The sequence below is a fragment of the Pristis pectinata genome, chromosome 2 (genome assembly GCF_009764475.1).
Source record: "Pristis pectinata isolate sPriPec2 chromosome 2, sPriPec2.1.pri, whole genome shotgun sequence".
NCBI classification, from domain to species: domain Eukaryota; kingdom Metazoa; phylum Chordata; class Chondrichthyes; order Rhinopristiformes; family Pristidae; genus Pristis; species Pristis pectinata.
In genome coordinates, this window is record NC_067406.1 from 141,663,989 (window position 1) to 141,685,446 (window position 21,458).

The following is a 21,458-nucleotide window of genomic DNA, read 5'->3' on the forward strand; positions in this document are numbered from 1 at the left end:
GTGGTGCTACCCACGTTGTACCAGTCATCCTGCATAGTGGGCAAATTTCGTTCACGTGAACTCCCACTTGAACCTCCGGGAAATATAATGTCAGCTTTAATCTTTAATAGTAGTGTTATTCTTAAAACACCCACATTGACACTGTGGTGTAAAGCTGCAAATAATTCTAAAATGGTGATTTTATTTTTTGATAATTTGGAATGAGACAGCCTTACAACACGTGCATTGATTGATGTATTTGCAAATTAATCATCTGATGCAGGGGTACTGGAGAGGGTCCCTCAGAAGGGAACTGCAAAATTAGGACTGCTTGTAATGGTTTTGTAATGGCAGAGGAGCAGACCATTGAACTCAATTCAATGAGCTGATGGTTGATCTGTAACCTAGCTCCATTCACCTTTGGCTCCTTTTTATATATCCTTGTCCAGCAAAATTATAGTTTAATGTTTTTAAAAAAAAAAATTAATTGAGCATAGTGCCTCTTAAAATTCTTTGCTGCTGTCTACATGATGTGTCACCAGTCTTTATCCTGTTGGCAGATTTGGACGATGTTGGCAAATATGAGGAATTGCTGAAACCCCATCACAGACTGAATGAATACCCATCATCCTTCCTGTATCTCCCTGAGCTTGAATTTTAGCTAACAGTCCTTCATTTGGATCCTTAATACTGCCTTCCACATAAAGTACATCCCTCAACATTCTAACTACCTGAGTTTGTTTCTTTGTTTCAAAAAAATAGTTGGCTTGATATAAGTGATCAATCATGTTGTCTTTAAGTATAAATTACAGGAAATGTTTTGAGCTGAGTTTGAAGTCTGCGCAACTTGAAAGGAGATCTGGCTGGGTTGGGGGTCAGGGACGTGGGTAGGTGTGCAGCTGGAGCTGAGGGTCAGGAAAGTGAGCTTGGTGTGGCGCCGGTATTGGGAGCAGGAGATCAGTGCATAACCACCATGGGTGGGAGGGTACATTGAGGGGAAGAGGAGCAATGAGGGAAGCAGTGGGCAAGGGTTCCTCTACCAAGCCATGCTTGTACTTGTGCCCAAGAGAGCAAGAGCTTGATCTTATTTTTATGCCTTTGTGTTTTCGTAAAACTAAAATTGTACTGGTATCTCCAGTTCACTTTGGGCGTTGAATATGGGTAAATATTAAAGTACTCCCTCAGCTCTACCAGAGAGAGAGGGTCCACATTTTAAAAGACGTGATCGCGCTCACTGGCTGTCAATGGTTTCTTTACAATTCAACAAGGAGAAAAATGATAATTAAAAAGAAGGGTGAATTTCAGATTATTCAACACACTGGGATGTAATTTTCACATTTCAGACCTGCGTACACAAATCTAGCAGTTTAAAAAAAAGTCAACAAATCTGGCTGAGACCTTAAAGGAGGAGTTTAGGAAGATAGCCAGGTGGTCCTTGGCATCAAAAGGGTTGAGAGATTAATCCAATCCATGTCAACCAAGGCAATACAAAAGGGTAGGAAATACTCAGCAGGTCAGGCAGTATCTGTGGAGAGAGAGACAGTTAACATTTCAGGTCAATGATCCTTCATCAGAATTGAAAGGTTAACACTGTTTCCCTGTCCATGGCTGCAGCCAGCTCTATTGAACATTTACTGTACTTGCTGCTTTTATTTCTGATTTCCAGCATCTGCAGTTTTTTGCTTTACAGTTCGTGATATCCATGACATGAAATGTCTTAATTATGATCATAGAAACTGTTTGAAGCCGAAAATAACTATCCTTAATTGTTGTGTGAAGTCTGGCATTTAAATTGTATATCAGCAGCACGATCAAGCTTTGAGTGAGAAGAGCTAACCACTGGCCACTTTGATTTATTTAGGCCTGCTTAGCAAGAAATTGTTATCCATCACCACTCAATTATTACAATTTTCCAAAATCTTGCTGTACTTCAGTAAATGAGGTGATCTGCCATGGAATTCCAGATGCACGACCATTACAGGATGGTGATATTGTTAACAGTGAGTATTGGTGCAGCAAATAATTGTGGGATCATGACAGGTGAGCTCAGATTTACATAGTGCCTCGTTGCGTTCCTTGGTAATATTCTTAAGTGCAACCTCTTCTTAAGACTGGGAAAAATAGGAGCAGGAGTAGGCCAGATGGTAGCTGGAGCGCAAAGTCTGCCATTCAGTAAGATCTTAGCAGATCCTCTATCTCGCCCATTTTTTTTCATCTGATCTCCAAATACTGTTTGCCCCAAAACTACCATTCTCTTTCTTGAATGGCCTTGATGACTGAGCATCCACAGTCCAATGGAGAAGAAATAGCAGTTTTAAAACATTTTCAGACAAGAAATTCCCCTTAGTATCTGTCCTATTGAACTGTTGGCTGAGCCTTCTTTCCCAAAACCTTTCCATCACACAGCACAACTCTTTGCATCTTCACAGTATCACCACTGCCTCAGTCCATCTGCTGCTAAACCTTCATCTGTGCTGTAGTTAATTCCTGACAAGCAATGCTCCTACTGTGAAACTTGTACCACCTCTCTGCTTCATTAATGAGATCTTTGCATCCTGCGAACTCTGTAACATCTTGTCATCTGCACTTGCTTCACCATTGGTGACTGTGTCCCTAGTTGCTTAACTCTGGAATTTACCCCCTATCCCCAAACTCTGTGCCTTTCCTCATCAAAGATGCTCCTAAAAGCCTACAAGTATTTGCTCACCTACCCTAATATATACTTACTGTGGCTCATTACCCAAGAACTCTGCATCAATAGTGGAGGATTCAGCCTTGCCCTGCATTGGTAAGATATGGCCAGATCCCAAAGGAACTACATATTGAAATGTTGGATTCACAGTCATTGGTCTTCACTATCATTATATAAAGTTATGATTTGCTGTAAATTTACCCAATGATAACTCTGTTGAGAATTTAAATATCTTGCAGCTGAATATTTTTCTTTTACAGTTGACATTACAGTCTACCGCAATGGTTTCCATGGTGATTTAAATGAGACATTTTTTGTGGGCGAAGTTGATGAAGGATCTAAGAAATTGGTGCAGACAACATACGAGTGCCTAATGCAAGCTATAGATGCAGGTGAGGAAATGGTACAGAACAGTCCCATCGTCAAACAATAACAGGTGCAATGCAGAAGTGGAATATATCAAGGCATGTTTCTTAATTATAGTATCCTTAAAAACATACATCTGCTTTTACTCCGTAGCCCAGAATTAGAACACAATGCATCAAAATGGGCCTTTTGGGCCATCTACCCTATGCAGATGTTTATGCTGCACTTAATCTGTATCCTCTTTTCCAAGTTATGAGCATAATTCTCTATAGTCTGTTATGATTATTCCATATTTAATGTGCCCTGCAGTATAACATCTCTCTAGGTAAAGTGGTTTCTCTTGAATTCCCTTTGACAGTTGATGCTGGCAATAAAAGGTTTTGTTATTTCCTGCCAGACTAACACTCTCTCCTCCTGTTTTCCCATTCCAATTTTCTTTCGCTTTCTGTTCTTCCACTACAAACTTCCACAATCTTAAAGACCACCATCAGGTTCTCCCCCACCCCGGCACCCTGCAATGTTCACTATGAAATCTAGCTGTGTTGTGGGGCTGGACAATATTTATGCAGAATATTCAGAAGCCCTTGAACCTAAACTTAATACAGTTGCTTTTTTTTTCTGATGTACTGGCTACTGGTTAAAATTTACATTTCTTTTGAGGGAATTACCCCCACCCAAAGCAGAGCAGGAATCCCTGTGGGTGGTTTGCCTGTTGCTAATTGACCTTATTTTTTCACCTGGCAAATCCTGGAGAGGCTGCTCCTCCATTTGACCATCACCCATTATTGAGCCAACCAACCCTTGGGAGTTAGAGGCTATCTGGAGCAGTCATAACTTCTGTACCCAGTGATAGTACCAAGCAGCCAGCTCCAACACCTGGTTGATACTCTTGGACTGTTCAGGGAAGGATGACGCAATATGGAAACACTGCACCTCAAGTTGTTTACTGTTATATCTTAAGAGGAAAATCCACTTTCCTCAATTTAAACCGACATTTGGCAGGTAAAGAACTCTGAGCAAAAGACTCTCAGGAGGTTCTGTTCTTGACTTTTTAATTACTTCGTGCCTACTCTGATCTGCCCAAAATGGAGCCTTGAAGTTCGTGACCACTAATGATGTTAGCTTGGCCATAGAGAATGTGAAGCTGCCTTAAGAAGGTGGCATCTATCATCAAGGATCCCCACATCCAGGTCATGCCACCTTCTTGCTGCTACCATTGGGCAGGAGGTACAGAAGCCTGAAGTCCCACACCACCAGGTTCAGGAACTGCTACTCTCCTACAACCATCAGGTCCTTGAACCAACCTGCACAACCCCAACCCTATCTCAGCAACAGAATACTACCGGCCACCTCTTGCACTACCATGGGCTTGTCTACGATCGTAGCAACGCACAAAGGTGCTGGAGGAACTCAGCAGGTCAGGCAGCATCTATGGAGGGAAATGGGCAGTCAGCATTTCGTGTCGAGACCCTTCATCTGGACGGATGTGTCTTCCTTTGCACCAATGTTTTGTTTTTGCACATTCTTTTGTTTCCTCTTTACTGTCTTGTATAATTTATGTATAATCCGTGTGTTGTCTAAACCTACGTGCCTGTGATGCTGCTGCAAGCAAGCTTTTCATTCTACCTGTACCTCACTGTACTTGTGCACATGACAATAAATACGACCTCACCGAGACAGTTGTTGGGGTTGGATGTGCCAATGGTGGTAACTTCAGCCAAATCCAGAGAGGGCTGTTGCTTCAACATTTCACCACATTACTCATCCAGCAAAGTGACCTCTAAAAGCCTCTAAGCCAAGCCAAAAATCTTAAGAAGGAATTGTGCTGGATCACACCAGGACATACGGATGTCTGCAGAATCCTGTGAGAAAGTAGAATAGCAGTGACCCAAAGCTGAAACTAGCTGAGATGTGGGGAGCTGGCAGTCAAACCCTTCATGCAACAATGCTGCTTGTCAACTCTGACAGTATCCAGCTTTGCTGTCATTTGAGAATTATCACTGGGACTCTTTTTACCAGCATCAGCAGGTGCCTGCAAGCATTAGCCACACTGTGAATATATTATCTCACAAGAACATAGCATCAAAAGCAGGCTGACTTAGTTAACTAGCCACTAGATTTCCTCCGGGTGATCCGGTTTCCTCCCACATTCCAAAGACGTACGGGTTAGGAAGTTGTGGGCATGCTATGTTGGCGCCGGAAGCGTGGCGACACTTGCAGGCTTCCCTCAGAACACTCTACACAAAAGATGCATTTCACTGTGTGTTTCGATGTACATGTGACTAATGAAGATATCTTATCCTCTCAAATCTAGAAGGCCATCATGGATTCTTGCTGAAATCTCTCATCCTTCCAGCAAGAGTGTAATGCTTGGAAGGATTATGACATACCAAGTGGATTCCTTATTGAGCCCTCCACTGAGGGATCAAGCCTTCTTCACAAACCCTGGACTGCCATGGGATCGATCCTGTACTTTTTCCTCAAAAAAAAATGCCTACTGAACAACTGCCGAGCTCCTAATGCGACCCTAGTTCATGCAGAATCACTGAGTTGCAGTACAGGAGGAGGCCATTGAATCCTGGTCCAGAGGAAGCCTACGGGCAGCTTAGAAGATCTCCACACTACCACAGATACTGTGGCCTGTTTGTCTGACATTGATATTTGATTTATTTTTCTATAACCTGGGAACAATGAAGAATTCATTAGCTTTCTCCTCCAAGACCACACTGTTCATTTTTTTTTCCCTGAAAGGTGTGCTTCCACTGCAGTCTGTTCAGCAGAGTCATCACCGTGTTCTTTATACTTATTCAAAGCACGTAACATGTAGAGCAGTGGCATGTGTTGCTTTATGTTTCGTACACCACGTCTGGCATTTCAAAATCTGTGACTGTGTAAGAATTTCAGTCTGTTAAATGTTGGTTGGTTTCTTTTAATGTTTGTCATCTATATCAATGATTTGGATAGGAATGTACAAGGCACGGTCAGTAAGTTTGCAGATGGCACTAAAATAGGTGGTGTAGTGGACGGTGAAGAAGGTTATCAAAAATTACAGGGGGATGTTGATCAGCTGAGTAAGTGGGCCGAGGAATGACAAACGGAGTTTAATTTGGATAAGTGCGAGGTATTGCATTTTAGAAGGTCGAATCCAGGTAGGACTTTCACAGTGAACGGCAGGCCCCTGGGCAATGTTGTGGAACAGAGGGACCTTGAAGTACAAGTACATGGTTCACTGAAAGTGGAGCCACAGGTGGACAGGGTGGTGAAGAAGACTTTTGGCTCGCTGGCCTTCATCAGTCAGGGCACTGAATATAAAAATTGGGAGGTCATGGTGCGGTTGTACAGGATGATGGTGAGACCACACTTGGAGTATTGTGTTCAGCTTTGGTCGCCCTGCTTAAGGAAAGATGTTACTAAACTGGAAAGAGAGCAGAAAAGATTTACAAGAATGCTGCCAGGACTTGAGGGACCGAGTTATAGGGAGACGTTGGACAGGCTACGACTTAGAGCGTAGGAGACTGAGAGGTGATCTTATAGAGGTGCATAAAATCATGAGGGGCAGAGATAGGGTGAATGCACTGGTCTTTTTCCCAGAGTTGAGGAATCAAGAACCAGAGGGCATAGGTTTGTGAGAGGGGAAAGGTTTAATAGGAGCTTAAGGGGCAACTTTTTTTTTACACAAAGGCTGGTATCTATGTGGAACGAGCTGCCAGAGGAAGTGGTTGAGGCAGGTACAATAACAACTTTTACAAGACAGTTGGACAGGTACATGGATTGGAAAAGTTTAGAAGAACTTGGGCCAAATGCTGGTAAATGGGACTAGCTTGGATGAGGCACCTTGGCTGGCAATGACCAGTTGGGCCGAAGGACCTGTTTCCGTACTCTACGACTCTGGCTTGATCTATTTTTTTTTTAAATGACTCCATTGGAATAATCATTCTTCAATTTTCCTTGCAGTAAAACCAGGTGTTCGGTACAGGGAGTTGGGCAATATCATACAGAAGCACGCACACGCAAATGGCTTCTCAGTAGTTCGAAGTTATTGTGGACACGGGATCCACCGACTTTTCCACACAGCACCCAACGTGCCGCATTACGCTAGTAAGTTGCAGCTTAAGTCTCATAGGGGTGAAACTCCATTTATTGCGCATAACCATGTCTAGAGATTTGATTTGGTGATTTGCTGTTCCAAAACACCGCAATAAAAAGTATTAATCCATGAAACAAACAAAATTAAAACTACATAAACTTAACTGTCCAGAAAAAAAAATCTTAAAAGTAATAGATGGTGCCCAAGAGGGCAGTCCCAGATACCCAGACTGTAAAACACTTATAGTTAACGATTCCGAGATAGCTTTTTAATGGGTCGTTACCTGGGAATCACTTACCCCTCATGACGATGTTAAATCCAAAGAAACCAAGCAAATATTTCTGTAGCTGTTTCTATGTCACCAGCCTAATTTACAACTCCTTTGATTCATCATCAGACTGAAGATTTCAAGTGAATGTCCCAGACTCGGGGAACGATTTCCCTCCTGTTCCAATGCGGGGTTGAACACACGATATGCCCTGGACCCTTCTCACTCACCAGTGGATAGCACAGTGGTGAAGTAGGTAGTGCTGCTGCCTCTCAGCTCCAGCAACCTGGGTTCAATCCTGACCTCGGGCTCTCCCTGTGTAGAGTTAGAGCATTCTCCCTGTGGTTTCTCCTGAGTGCTCTGGTTTTCTCTCATGTCCCAAACATGTGCAGATGGGAGATTAATTGGTCGCTGTTGATTGCCCCTCATGTAGGTGGGTGACTGAAAATAGGTTCCTGAGAAACAAGTGGGGGAATGGCTAACTGGGTTGCAAAGGGAGCCATAATTGGAATTTTTGCACTATTTGTTTCATAATTTATAGTAATTTTACGTCTTTGCACTGTACTGCTGCTGCAAAACAACTTTCACGTCATATAAGTCAGTGATAATGATTCTGAATCACAGAAGACTGATGAATCAGCAGCCCATTCCCATACATTATTTTGTACATTCTATCGTAACAAGACAGTACTGTTAATCCTTCTGATAGGCAAAATGGCCTCAGAGCAAGGAAATATGGAATAATTTGAAATATTGACAAGATCAATAAGCAGTGTTTTTTTCATTTGTGTAATCTTATTACTTGAAGTCCATGTTACTTTAAGGTAACGGTCCAACAGGTGACATTTTTCTGCTGTTGTTCCTCGAGTATAAGTACACAAAGTTGGTCGTGTATACAGTTGAGGGAATAAATTTGAATGAATTAATGGTATCACCTTGTAATAGAATGTACAAAACCAACACCCAGGAATGGGCTGCTGATTCATCATTCTGCTGTGATTTGAATTGTAGCTCCCTTTTCAACCCAGTTAGCCTTATTCTCGCTCTTCTGCCCTCACTTCCATTTCTCATCGACCAGAACCCTTTGGAAACCTAGCCAGACGTCACGGGGATGGTGAAGAAAACCACTAGGGGAACCTTGAACGCAAGAAGATAGAAGCAGGAGTAGGCCACTCAGCCCCTCAAGCCTGCCCTGCCATTCAGTGTGATCGTGGCTGATCTACCCCATGCTTCAACTCCTGTTCTGTACCCATTCCACATAGCCCCCAGTTCCCCAATCGTTCAAAAGTTTATCTACCTCTTTAAATGTTTTTATTGATCTCGCTTCCATGATCCTCCAGGGTAGAGAATAACAGAGATTCACTGCCCTCTGTGAGGAGAAATCCCTATGCACCTTCGCCTTAAGTGACTGCCCCTATATCAGCTCAGTCAATCACGCAAACCAGCCTCCCCTCCGTTGACGCTAACTACACTTCCCGCTGCCTCAGGAAAGCAGCCAACATAATCAAAGATTCCTCAGACCCCAGTCATCTCCCTTCTCCCCCTTTCTATCATGCAGAAGACACAAAAGCTTGAGAACATATACCACCAGGCTTAAGGACAGCTTCTATCCCACTGTTATAAGACTCTTGAATGGGCCTCGTATGATAAGGATGAACTCTTGATCTCCCACTCTACCTTGTCGTGGACTTTGCACTTTGTGTCTACCTGCACTGCACTTTCTCTGTAACTGTAACACTATATTCTTCATTCTGTTATTGCTTTTTCACTTTGTACTACCTTGCTGTTTGCAATGATTTGTCTGGATGGCTGGCTATCAAAAGCTTTTCACTGTTTCTTGGTACATGTGACAATAATAAACCAATTACAATTACTCGTTTGAGACTATCCCACTAGTGGAAAAATCTCAACTTCATGCCCCCTTATGATCTTTTGTTTCAATAAGATCATCCTTTGTCCTTCTGAACTCTAAAGAATACGGGTCTTGGTGTAGAACAACCTTTTCATCCTAGTGACTCCTCTGGACCATCTCCACTCCCATTCTTAAATAACAGGACCAAAAACTGTACACAATACTCTGGGTGTGGCCTCACCAACAGCCTGTACAGTTATAACAATACTTAACTATTTTCAGAAATTCTAAACCCATAGCAATACCAGCCGATATGTTCATTACTTGCTGCAATGGTCGTATGTAATGAATGTACAGTGGGGTAGGTCTTTAATATCTACATTAGTATTGGTTTATTATTGTCACATGTACCAAGATACAGCAAAAAACTTCTGTTTGCGTGCCATCCCAACAGATCATGCCATACATAAGCACATCAAGGTAGTGAAAAGAAAAGCAGAATGCAGAATATAGTGTTGCAGCTACAGAGAAAGCACAGTGCAGGTAGACCAGTAAAGTGCAAGGGCCACGACGAGGTAGATTGGGAGATCAAAAGTTCATCTTTTAGCATATGAGAGGTCTGATAACAGCAGGATAGAAGCTGTCCTTGAGCCTGGTGATACATCTGTGTTAGTTACTGTAGAATATACTATAAGAACATATTTAATACTGAGATTAAAAAAACTTTAATTATGCCTTCGTCTTTGTAGAAAATAAAGCTGTCGGAGTGATGAAACCTGGTCATGTGTTTACTATTGAGCCTATGATTTGTGACGGTAAGTTGTGTGAGCTGTTGATTAATTTTTACACTACCCATTAGAAATCTACAGAAAGTTGGGTGAAGTCTGCAAACTGACTTGAAAGTGTCTCTCTCTGCCTTTCTCTGTGAGTAATTCTGAAATCTGTTGGCAAAAACCGGGTTTTATTGCTGTTGCATTCTTTAACGTGCTCCAAATCATTTTAAGTAAGACCATTTGGCAAAAAAAAGACAATACAACCTTTATTTCTATAGGATGGGAATTAAAACCTTAAAAAAAAATCTTAATTAGGTCATATTCAGCCTACTGTGCATAGGACTCGTTGCCATATTACGAAGAGGGTATGGGGGCACAGCAGAGGGCGCAAATAAAAAAGGACTGACAAGGTTTAAACTATCTGGAAAGATCGAGCAGGTTGGGACACTGTCCCTGGAATAGAAAAGGCTGAGGTGTAACCTGGTGAGAGTTCTTTACAATTCCGATAGGGATCTCTGGGGCCTTGCACATCTCCTTTAAATTTTCCCCCTCTCACCTAAAAGCCTCTAGGATTTGACATTTCCACCCTGGAAAAAAGACTATCTACCCTATCTCTGCCTCTCATAATTTTATATATTTTTATCCAGCGAGTTATGATGTAGAATGTGCTGCATGAAAGGTCTGTGTAAATGGATTCAATAGAAACTTTCACAATGAAATTTGAACTTCAGAAAATAAGGTAGGGAGAAGGCTTGCAGCCTGAAGCTGGTGGTTATCGGATCGTAGGATTGCTCTTCAAATGTGATGGGCCAAATGGCTTTCTTTGCTATGGGTTTCCATGATTTACTGCACCTCTAAGTAGTTTTTGACAGTGACCCTGTGATGTATTTCTTGCATTGTAGGGGCTTGGCATGATGAAACGTGGCCTGACAGCTGGACTGCAGTAACCAAGGACGGCAAGCGCTCGGCGCAGTTTGAGCACACGCTTCTGGTCACAGAGACTGGCTGTGAGATCTTAACACGGCGCTTGGAGGACAATGGTCGCCCTTATTTTGCATCACAGTTGTAGCCTGGTACCTTCGCTGCTGGTCACAGCGGCAGCCCCTCAATGTCTTCACCTCAAGTTTGGCCAATGCCTTAAGGCACTGATTCGTTTGTTATTTTTATTTGTTGTTTGGGGGGCTTTAGATGCTGCAAAGCACTGGATGCCCAAACAGCCTGTTTGCAACATATCTTTTTTCCTCATCCTCCCTTCCAGAGTGCCTCTGGTCCTAATATCAGTTCTTACTGCCTGTATCTTAAATGTTTCTTAATGGAATAAAATTTGTGGCTACATCCGTAGATTGTGGGCTATTGTTTAAAAAGAAATTGAAGTTGTTACCAGCTTCTGGAAGATTAGCTGGTAAACTTCCTCCAATAATTCTTTCTGTGAACGTGCATCTGTGAAAATGATAGCAAAAGCTGTGACTCCAGAGGAACGAATTGTAATCTTGCCAACCAGACAATGTTTTCTAATTAGACATACATTTTTAAATCCTGAATGCTTGGACTTTATTCGTATCAACACACTTGTAACTATTTTTGCCCAGACGGAAAAAGTTATTAACTTTGTCTTGATTAGACAAGCCATAAGTTTTAATTTAAATTAGTAATTTTTCTCTGATAGTTAAATGCTGGTCATATTGTTGGTGCATTGCTGTTAGGAAATTTAAATTTGGAATGGGGCAGAGTAAGATTTTGTCCCTTTTAAACTTTGAATGTGACCTTATTGTTAAATTCAAACATCATATCATATGATGTATAGATAGCTGGTTACATTGCCCTTCCATCACAGGCTAAAAACTGTCCCTTGTAATGCAACAGAATTTTAAACACTATTAAAGAGATTTAACACTGTTCTGGTTACATAGTGGCATCCTTGCAGCATGTGGTGTTTTGAATTGAAGGAGTGTTAGAAAAGAATTGTCTCCCTAACCTGCAAATGTTTTGTTTGCTGGGGCCAAAGTATGATTAAAGCAGAAATATGCCCCTCTGTACCTTATGGCAGCTGGCCAACTTTACCAATTAAAAACTGGCAACTTGGTTGTTTATGAACTACCATCTTGGAGATTGGTGAATTAGTGTGAAATGCTACTTACTCTTAAGCAACAGTTGATGGGATAGCCCCCTGTTCCACGCATTGCACTGAACTTCGTGAAATCTCTTGCAACCCTTCCTACCAAAGTTAGAAGATTGGCAACTAGGAGACGCAAGAGACGACAGATGCTGGAATCTGGAGCTACAAACCATCTGCTGGAGGAACTTGGCGGGTCGAGCAGCATCTGGGAGGGAAAAGAATTGTCGACATTTCAGCTCAGATCCCACATCAGGACTGAGAGTGGTGAGGGGAGATGGCCGGTATACAGAGAAGGGGAGTGGTGAGTCAGGACCCCGAGGTGATTGGTGGACTGAGGAGGGATGTAAGATGACAGGCAGGTAGGGGAGGTGAGTGGGGGTGGAGTTGGGAGACAGTGGCAGGTGAATGATGGATGGGGGCAGACAGACAGAAAAGGAAAAAAAAACTAGTTTTGTATGTAGAGGAACAGCATTGTAAATTTCTCTAGGATTGCCCCTGTCCTGAGTCTGGCAACTTCTACTGATCCATGGGGTTTGCTACAGACTTCCATTCCCTTTTGGTTCTGAACCTCTTGATCGGTACCCCTCTGTGCAGCCTGCTGAAGCTTTTGTTCTTGGGGCTGATGTCTGAATTGAATTAGCTCGTTAAGTCAACCACATCCTAATTGGTTTCACTGAGGATTGTGATAAAATGGCTTTTGTTTAGAAAGCTTTTATCAAAGAATTATGTGTGAGAATTGTAGTTTGCTGTCACTCGTCTTCAGGTATGGTGTGAAGGGAAAGTAGAAGATTATTATTGCTTAAATGTTGGTATGTTGACACAAAGGACCCCCCAAAATGAGGAAAGTCCTGGCTAATACCAACTGTCAAGAGATGCAGCTCAATAGGTAGGGTAAATGTCAAATAATGTGTGTCCAGAGGTGTTTAATGTAACTTGTACATAATTCTAAGAGGAAAAGAGCCTTCTGCATTGTTTGGAGTAGATAATGTCACAGATTTGTTGGTCCTTGAGAGGAGGCTTTGTCCTTGACAGATTTACACCTCTGCCTCCCGTCACTGTGCAACGTGAATAGAAAGTGCCTTATCTACACTGGACCCGGTGTGGTGTTGCTTCACTTGCTCCCATCAATCATATGTGTTGCAAAAACAAAACACTGCAGGTGCTGAAATCCTGAAATAGAAACAAAATGATGAAAATATGCCACGTCTGTGGAGACAAACCTTACCCTGGACTGTGGACTACAGTATGGATGGTTGAACAACATATGAATAACTGGCTGGACTAATCCCAAATAATTGGAAACATCCCTCTGTCTTGAGTTCCTGTTGATGTGATGCTCTTTGTAAATTAACAGAGATAAATCTATTGTGCTTTCCTGTACTTGTGATTTACTTTGGTATTCAGTTTAGATTTTCTGTTGCCCATTACCCAATCCTGGCAATTGTTTCTTTTTCCATTGGCCTTTTTCAGTATCCTGAGTTCAGTCAGTTTTTGCTTGAGTCTAGGACCTCTGGTAACCTTGTATTGGAACTAGCTCAACATTGATCTCTGGACATGAGAGTGTCTCTGGCCTTTATGATGCTGGAGGAACTCAGCAGGCCAGACAGCATCCATGGAGAAAAGCAGGCGGTCAATGTTTCGGATCAGGACCCTTCTTCAGGTCCTGACTCAAAACGTCAACCACCAGGCCTGCTGAGTTCCATCAGTATCATTGTGTTTTTCATCTAGGTTCCAGCATCTGCAGTCCTTGTTTCTCTGGCCTTTAAGCTTTTTAGTTCCACCGAAGATAGGATTGACAAGGATAGGAAATGCAAACAGCTTCCTGGAGTTGAGCCAGGGTCACAGTGAATGATCCTTTTCTAACGTGGAGCCAGAGCCTGTGTCTATTTTCTACCTTTAAAAATTAGTTGAGGGTGCAAAATTGCCTTCAAGCCATAAACTAACAAATGTACTGTATATAATTGTTGACAGATATGCTGAAGGGAATTTTCCAAAAAGGAATGAAGGTTTACTGAACCTTGACTGATTTAGTCACGTCTGTCTTTTTGGTTTAGTTAGTGATGAATTCTTGACCAAGACATTTTCCTTCAGAGTTGACACGATAGTATTGAGTTGATGCATTAACTCTCTACATGATGCTTTGATTTACAGAATGAATTTGAGTTTTGTATGTACAAAAGTTAATGGAATTTGTTATTTTAAAGTATCATTTACAATGTCTGGGCTATTTTCATCAATGCATAAAAGTAACAGTTAACTAAGGAAAGTGACCATTTAATCTTCACCCCAAATGCATTGGAAGATTTACATTAAGTCAACAATTTAAAGTGCATTTAGGCTATTTTGTTCAGCCTGTTGTTCCTCAGCATCTCCATTACCAATCCCTCAATAATGGAATTGATCTGTAATTTCTATGCATTTAACTCTTGGTGCCAATATCTGACATGTGGTTGTCTTTTCTGAGTTCAAGGGCAATGAGTTTATGTATTAGTATACTGAAACTAGATTGGAACAGTGTGAGTAAATTGCCACTGAAATAAGCCATGTTGAGTTCTATATAATGTGCACATAATAAATGAGTCACACACTTGTATCATTTTTCATGGCTCATCTGAGAATTCAATATTGGAAACTGACCATGTATATAAATCCTGTTAGATGGTCATCAGAAGTTTTAATGTGGATTTAGGAAAAAAATAGACCAGGATATTGAAGGATATGGACTTGGATGGTAGCTGAACACAGGTGCAGCCATAGACTAATTCAAAAGCCTTTTCCTGTGTGGATGGTCACATTAACACAAGCCCCAAGTTGATATGGTAATCAAGTTCTGTAGTCTCTGCTGCTGCTGTTAGTTTTAGCTAATGTTTGCAGAGGGCTAGGTTTCTGGTTTTAACCCAGTGTTCAACCTCATTGATTCCTGGGAATGAGAAATTGCCTAATCTAGTGAACTTTAGCTCCACTGCCTTCAAGGCATTCTTCCTAGGGTACAGCTGCTCTGCATTTGAGGCTGGTCTCACCAAGAATTTTCAGTGGGGAAAAACTGAGTTTAAGCCTTAAAATGACATGCAGAAGTGCAGGGGGGTGGTAAGGGGGAGGGCAACAAATTAAACCCCACAGAACAATATATAATCCTCCCAGTAAAATTGATCCAATTTATTATAAGAAGCACTCAAAATGTTGCCATTAGGCAGGAACCTCTGTTGCAGTTGAGATACTCAAAACTCACAGAACAAAAGTAACAAACGCAGTTTATCTTCAAGTTGCTTTAATTTGGAAAAGTGTCCCTGACACTTTAAACAGTTAACAATACAGACACACTGAAACAGATGACATAGCATTATTAAAATATGCTGAAGTGTATCAAAAGTAGTTTAAGGCAATTTTCAAAGTACTTCTTTCCACACCGATTTAGTCTGCACTGGACAAGTGAGAAACTGGTCCTGGCCCAGCTTTAAAATACAAGGACACTTCGAATGCTTTAAAAACAGACACAGAGAAAACAAAGGATTAGTTTAAGTACAATCTCAAGTTCAAAACGTTAAGGTTATTTATTGCCCTGCAAATACCCTGCAGTTAAGTGGGTTGAGCCATGGACTGCTATATTATGACACACTTAGACTGCATCCATTTTTCATTGTACATCAAGATTTGCCTAACAGAATAAAACTTGTGGGCCAGTTTTTTGTTTTTCATACACTTTTTTTGGATTGACCTAATGTGAGATTTTGCTGTATCACCCTTTTTCCATTTCAGTCATAGGTCTGACAAAGTTTCTTTAACTAGAATCATCAAACTTTGTGTCTGTCTGTCTGTCTGTCTGTCTGTCTCTCCCCACTGATGCTGCCTGACCTGCTGATAATTCCAAAATTACTTTGTTAAAGTAGTAGTTTTGGTCCATGGGTACCAGACCAAATTCATCCCCCAAAAAGCACTTTTCAATTTGTTTTCAACAAACTGAGCCACATCTACAGTTGGATGCAAACTAAGTTTCTCAAAGGAAATGAAACTCTGTCTCTAGCCATTTTTAGTTGTATAAAAGCAAGCTCACTACTAATTTATTAGATTGTTGTGCTTCATTCTTAATATGAGTTTAGTAATATGACTCCCCTCTGAAATGATCTAGGGAATAATTAGAAATTAATAATAAATGAAGTGCTCCACATTCTGCCAACAAATTAATAACACTAAGTTCTCACCCAAGTTCAAGTCCTACTCCAGAGACGTGCATGAAATCTTGACTGACACATCGTTGATAGCATGCTGCACTACCAGGCGGTGTGGTCTTGTTGGTTTTTTGGGTGGATGCTAGAGAGCTCACTGCATTATTCAAAGAGTATAGGAAATCACCCAGTGCCCTGGGCAATAGTCTCCCTCAACCAATCCACAACATCTGGTCATTGTCACAGTTGCTATCTGAAGGAACTTGCTGTTCAAACTGGCCGCCAAATCCCTACATTACAATAGTGGCCACGGTTAGTGCTTCACTGATAGTTATATAATGGTTTCACAACATCACACAATGCTGGTTTCTTCTTTGGAGAAGTATAGAGGGGAAAAGATTGATTTAGAGGGAGCTCCCCAATGGCTGATTAGAATAATTTACAACAATACAAACTGTCAGGTCAATATATTTAGTGGAAAAGTTGGGAATATCTCTAACTATGCACACGTAGCTCTCTATAAGAGTGACTCAAGAGAGCGTGATTACCATTCTTCCAATCCCTGCTTTTGAAACATGTTCTCTTCCCCTCTTGATAAATTCAAGCCTCAGGATCAGATATCTTACAGCACAGGTGGTGGCCCATTTCCCACCTCCTGGTCCTTGGCCTGATGGGTCATCGTTCCCAGGTGCTGATACAAGTACTTCGATGTGATCAGGACTTGTGCAGCCAACCACCCTGACAAACAAGTAGTTCTGGACTCTGGCCATAACTTGGGTGAGAATTACTGTCCTCAACTCCCTTCTAATCCTAAAAGCTCCCTCCAGCGTGTGCACAACTTGACAGGAGCCTGGAAATTAAATGCACTGGTTAATCAATAGCAGGTCTGACACCACCCCTCCAGTGGCTCTTACCCTGTGTTCCCTCAACTGACCCCTCCCTTGGCACCCCTCCATTCCCTCTGAAACGACAGTCACTACAGCACGTCAGATTTAACAAAGTTTTTGCTGTGCTTTAAATGTATCATCCCTAGTTATTGACCCCTCTGTTAGGGGAAGCAGCAAGGACCTATCCAAGCCTCCCATTTTATACACCTCAGTTAGATGTCCCCTCAGCCCCTGCTGTTCCAAAGATAGCAACCCTGACAACCTTGAGTTGGGATGAAGAGGTACACCAGAAGTCTGGGGAAGCAGAGAATCCAAGTCAGGCAGTTGAAGCAAGGTTTAAGAGGCACATGAACAGGCAGGAGATAGAGTGATCTTAACCAGATCTTACAGCCAGATAGGATTCATTTAATTTGGAATCGTTGGTCAGCACAGACATCATGAACCAAAGGGCATATTCTATGGAATCAGGAGTTCACTTAACGTTACCCCTTGGTATTCTGGTTCAAGATTAAAAACCAAGCACTTCACTGGTTGTCTCCTTCCCTCTTTAGATCTGCCAACGCGAAACTGCCGGTACCGATGTGTTCCATGCTCCTCACTTACTCCAATTTACCCCCATCTGAACTTGTGAGGCTGGACCAGCCCCACTATCATAAAACCTGCCAGCAAGTCATAGCTGCACCACATTCAGAGAAACCAAATGCACATTGGGTGACTGCTTTGTAGAACCTGTAGTCACTCTGCAGGGTGACCCTGAGCTTCCACTGCCTGTCATTTTCATCTATAGTCTCACTCTGACCTCTGGAACAGCACATCATCTGCCCAGACACTGCAGCCTCTGGGACAAATGATCAAATTCTACGTTTCAGATAACACGCTTTTCCTGTTTGTCCACAACTTGCCAATTCAGCTGCAAAATTATTCGTCTGTAATATTAACCCAGTTTTTTCCCCTCTCTCCACAGATGCTGCCCGGTCTGCTGGATATTTCCAGCATTCTGCTTTTGGTTTTCAGCAACTGCTCTGACCCACATTTCACAGCTTTGACTAGAACACAGAACAGTACAGCACAGGGACAGGCCCTTCGCCCACCACATCTGTGCCGAGCGATGAGCCCTGTTGTTTCTGCTCATTCACGTGTTAAGCAGACATCTCTGTAAACATTGGAATCACCCCGGGTAACCCTGGCCTCACCCATTCCATTTGACCTGTTCACCCCTCCCCACCCTCACTGCAACTTAAAACTAATGTTTTTTTTCACTTTTTACCCCCAGTTCAGGATCTTCAAACTGAAACTTTAACGGTGTTTCTCTCTCCACAGATGCTGCCCAACTTGCTGGGTGTTTAATGTTCCATCATTGGTTATTCTGGTAAAGTTGGAACAAAACTCTTTGCAGTTGGTTTAGAAACAAGGCTTGCATTTCATGTCCCTTTCAAAATGTTGCAAGATGTTTTAGAGTCTTTAAAATATTTTTGAAGTGTGGTCACCAACAAAGTAGGAAACTGGGCAGTCAATCTGCCCATATTATGCTTCCAAAATCAGTAACCAGACCACCTGCCTTAGCAAAAGAGGGATAAATATGGTTCCCAAAGACAACTTCCCGGCTTTTCTTCACAGTTCCATGGATCTACATCCGCCCAAGTGTGGAGGTGGGTCTTTGATGTAGAGACTACATAACTGACACAGCAGCTCTCTCAGGAAGGCAAGATTTTAGAACATAGAACATTACAGCACAGTACAGGCCCTTTGGCCCACAACGTTGTGCCAACATTTTATCCTGCTCTAATTTCTATCTAACCCTCCCCTCCCACATAGCCCTCCATTTCTCTATCATTCATGTGGCTATCTAAAGAGTCTCTTAAATGTCCCTAATGTATCTGCCCCCACAACCTCTGCCAGCAGTGCGTTCCACGCACCCACCACTCTCTGTGTAAAGAAACTTATCTCTGACATCCCCCTTATACCTTCCTCTGATCAATTTTTGAGCTGAATTCTCAAGATCTCTGACCATCTGATCAGAAGCCAGCTTCGCACTGAGCCACACCAATTATATCAGTAAAAAGTAAGAAAACACAGACTTACCTCTTGCCAGAATGCATCAGTTCAAAGCTCTCATTGATCTGGTCAAACGGCAGTGTGAAATTCACAAACTCATCCACCTTTAACTTTTTATCCAGGTATTCTTTCACCAGCTTGGGAATACTCTCCACACTCTTCCATCCTGTGCAACACAAGGACAAATGGATCAACATCAGCACAGCTGCTCGGGATGGGAAAATGCACCCCGACAAGGGCTGTGGAAGCAGATGAAGCTACACTTCCAAATGAGAAATGGATAAATCTGGAAAAAAAAGGGAAAAAACTGCAGGGCTGTGGGGAAGAGCAGGGAACTGGGACCATTTGGATAATTCCTGCAAAGAATAATAGGAAAAATATTGCCCAGGGAAAATCTCATCTCTCTTCCCTCAAGCTTGTACTCAGCAGTTTATGGTGATTCCACATATTAACCACACATTACGGAAGAAATGACCAATGATCAAAGCAACAGAAGAGAGATGAAGTTCAGCACGACAATGCAGCACGTTGGCACAGCGAGTAGAGCTGCTGCCTTGTAGCTCAGGAGACCTGGGTTTGATCCTGACATCCAGTGCTGTCTGTGTGGAGGTCTGAACAATCTCCCCGTGACCCAAATCCCAAAGATGTGTGGGTTGGTAGGTTAATCGGCCATCGTAAATTGCCCCTAGTGTGTAGGTGAGCGGTTGAATCTGATGAGAATGAAATGGAAATGTGTAGGATTGGTGTAAATGGATGCTTGATGGGTTTCCTCCGGGTGCTCTGGTTTCCTCCCACATTCCAAAGACGTACAGGTTAGGAGCAGTGGGCATGCTATGTTGGCGCCGGAAAAGTGGCGACACTTGTGGGCTGCCCCCAGCACATTCTTAGCAACGCAAAAAGACGTATTTCACTGTGTTTCGATGTATATGTGACTACTAAATAAATATCTTTAAAAAAATTGGTTGGCACAAACCCAATGGGCCAAAGGGCCTGTTTCTGTGCCCAATGACTATACGACATGCAATAACATGCAGAGCTGTAACAGGTTATTGATTACCTACAGAGTAAAAACAACCAAACTGTTATACAAAGTGTGAAAATATAATTTAGAGAAAGGAACTGATCACTGTAACTGCAGAGAACCTGGTTGGTACAACTATGTTGCTCTGGAATTCAGAAGAATGAGAGGGGACCTTACAGAAACATAAAATTATGAAAGGGATAGATAAAATAGAGGCAGGAAGGTTGTTTCCACTGGTAGGTGAGACTGGAACTAGGGGACATAGCCTCAAGATTCAGGGGAATAGATTTAGGATGGAGGTGATGAGGAACTGCTTTTCCCAGAGAGTAGTGAATCTGTGGAATTCTCTGCCCAGGGAAGCAGTAGAGGCTACCTCATTAAGTATATTTTAGACACAGTTAGATAGATTTTGCATAGTAGGGGAATTAAGGGTTATGGGGAAAAAGGCAGGTAGGTAGATCTGAGTCCACAGCCAGATCAGCCATGATCTTATTGAATGGCGGAGCAGGCTTGACGGGCCAGATAGCCTCCTCCTTTCTTACATTATCTCAAAAAACTCCCTTATTTTAGATAACTTTTGTATATAAAAGGCATAGAGGAGCAAGCTAAAGATGCCTTTTATATACAAAGGTTATCTAAAGTAAATGGGGGGGGGGGGGTTTCTGTGAGATACCATGAGAGCAACACAAAAGTGTGGGGAAATTTTAAACATTATCACCCTAACCATCTATTCATTCATATCGATGTTGGATCATTTCTGCCAGTTTGTCTCAATGTGGCAGCTGTCAGTCCCAGCCAGATGGGAAGTGCAAGATCCTGCCCTAATTTGGGAAGGTTCGACCAACTGCACTCATGGGAATGGACACATTTCACACGGTTATAATTAGTTACTGGAGACACCGGAGACGGCAGATGCTGGAATCTGGAGCAACACACAAGATGCTGGAGGAACTCAGCGAGTCGGGCAGCATCTGTGGAGGGGAATGGACAGTCAATGTTTTGGATCAAGACATCTGGACTGAAGGATAGAGGGGAGATGACGGTATAAAAGGGTGGAGGGAAGGGGTGGCAGGTGGTAGATGGATCCAGGTGAGGAGGGGTGACGGGCAGATGGAGGAGGGGAGGGTGGGAACAGCGACAGAGGCCGGGAGGTGACGGGTGGAGGTGACAGAGGGCTGCAGATGGTGGGATCTGATAGG

At 42.5% G+C, this 21,458-nt stretch overlaps 2 protein-coding genes across 4 annotated transcripts in view; one reads left to right on the plus strand and one right to left on the minus strand.

Annotated features, from left to right (window-relative positions):
• The window catches only part of metap1 (methionyl aminopeptidase 1), a 34,779-nt gene extending 23,427 nt beyond the window's left edge, over nt 1-11,352 (plus strand). For both annotated transcript variants that reach the window (XM_052010279.1, XM_052010280.1), the window contains exons 7-11: nt 1,841-1,979; nt 2,932-3,063; nt 6,992-7,135; nt 9,994-10,059; nt 10,920-11,352. In XM_052010279.1, the coding sequence (XP_051866239.1) occupies nt 1,841-1,979; nt 2,932-3,063; nt 6,992-7,135; nt 9,994-10,059; nt 10,920-11,086 (648 nt within the window). In that variant the 3' untranslated portion in view covers nt 11,087-11,352. The remainder of the gene's footprint in view (nt 1-1,840; nt 1,980-2,931; nt 3,064-6,991; nt 7,136-9,993; nt 10,060-10,919) is intronic.
• A 4,032-nt stretch (nt 11,353-15,384) lies between these two features.
• The window catches only part of LOC127567401 (alcohol dehydrogenase class-3), a 34,651-nt gene continuing 28,577 nt past the window's right edge, over nt 15,385-21,458 (minus strand). For both annotated transcript variants that reach the window (XM_052010278.1, XM_052010276.1), the window contains exons 8-9: nt 19,266-19,404; nt 15,385-15,612 (exon numbers count right to left, since the gene is read on the minus strand). In XM_052010278.1, the coding sequence (XP_051866238.1) occupies nt 15,588-15,612; nt 19,266-19,404 (164 nt within the window). In that variant the 3' untranslated portion in view covers nt 15,385-15,587. The remainder of the gene's footprint in view (nt 15,613-19,265; nt 19,405-21,458) is intronic.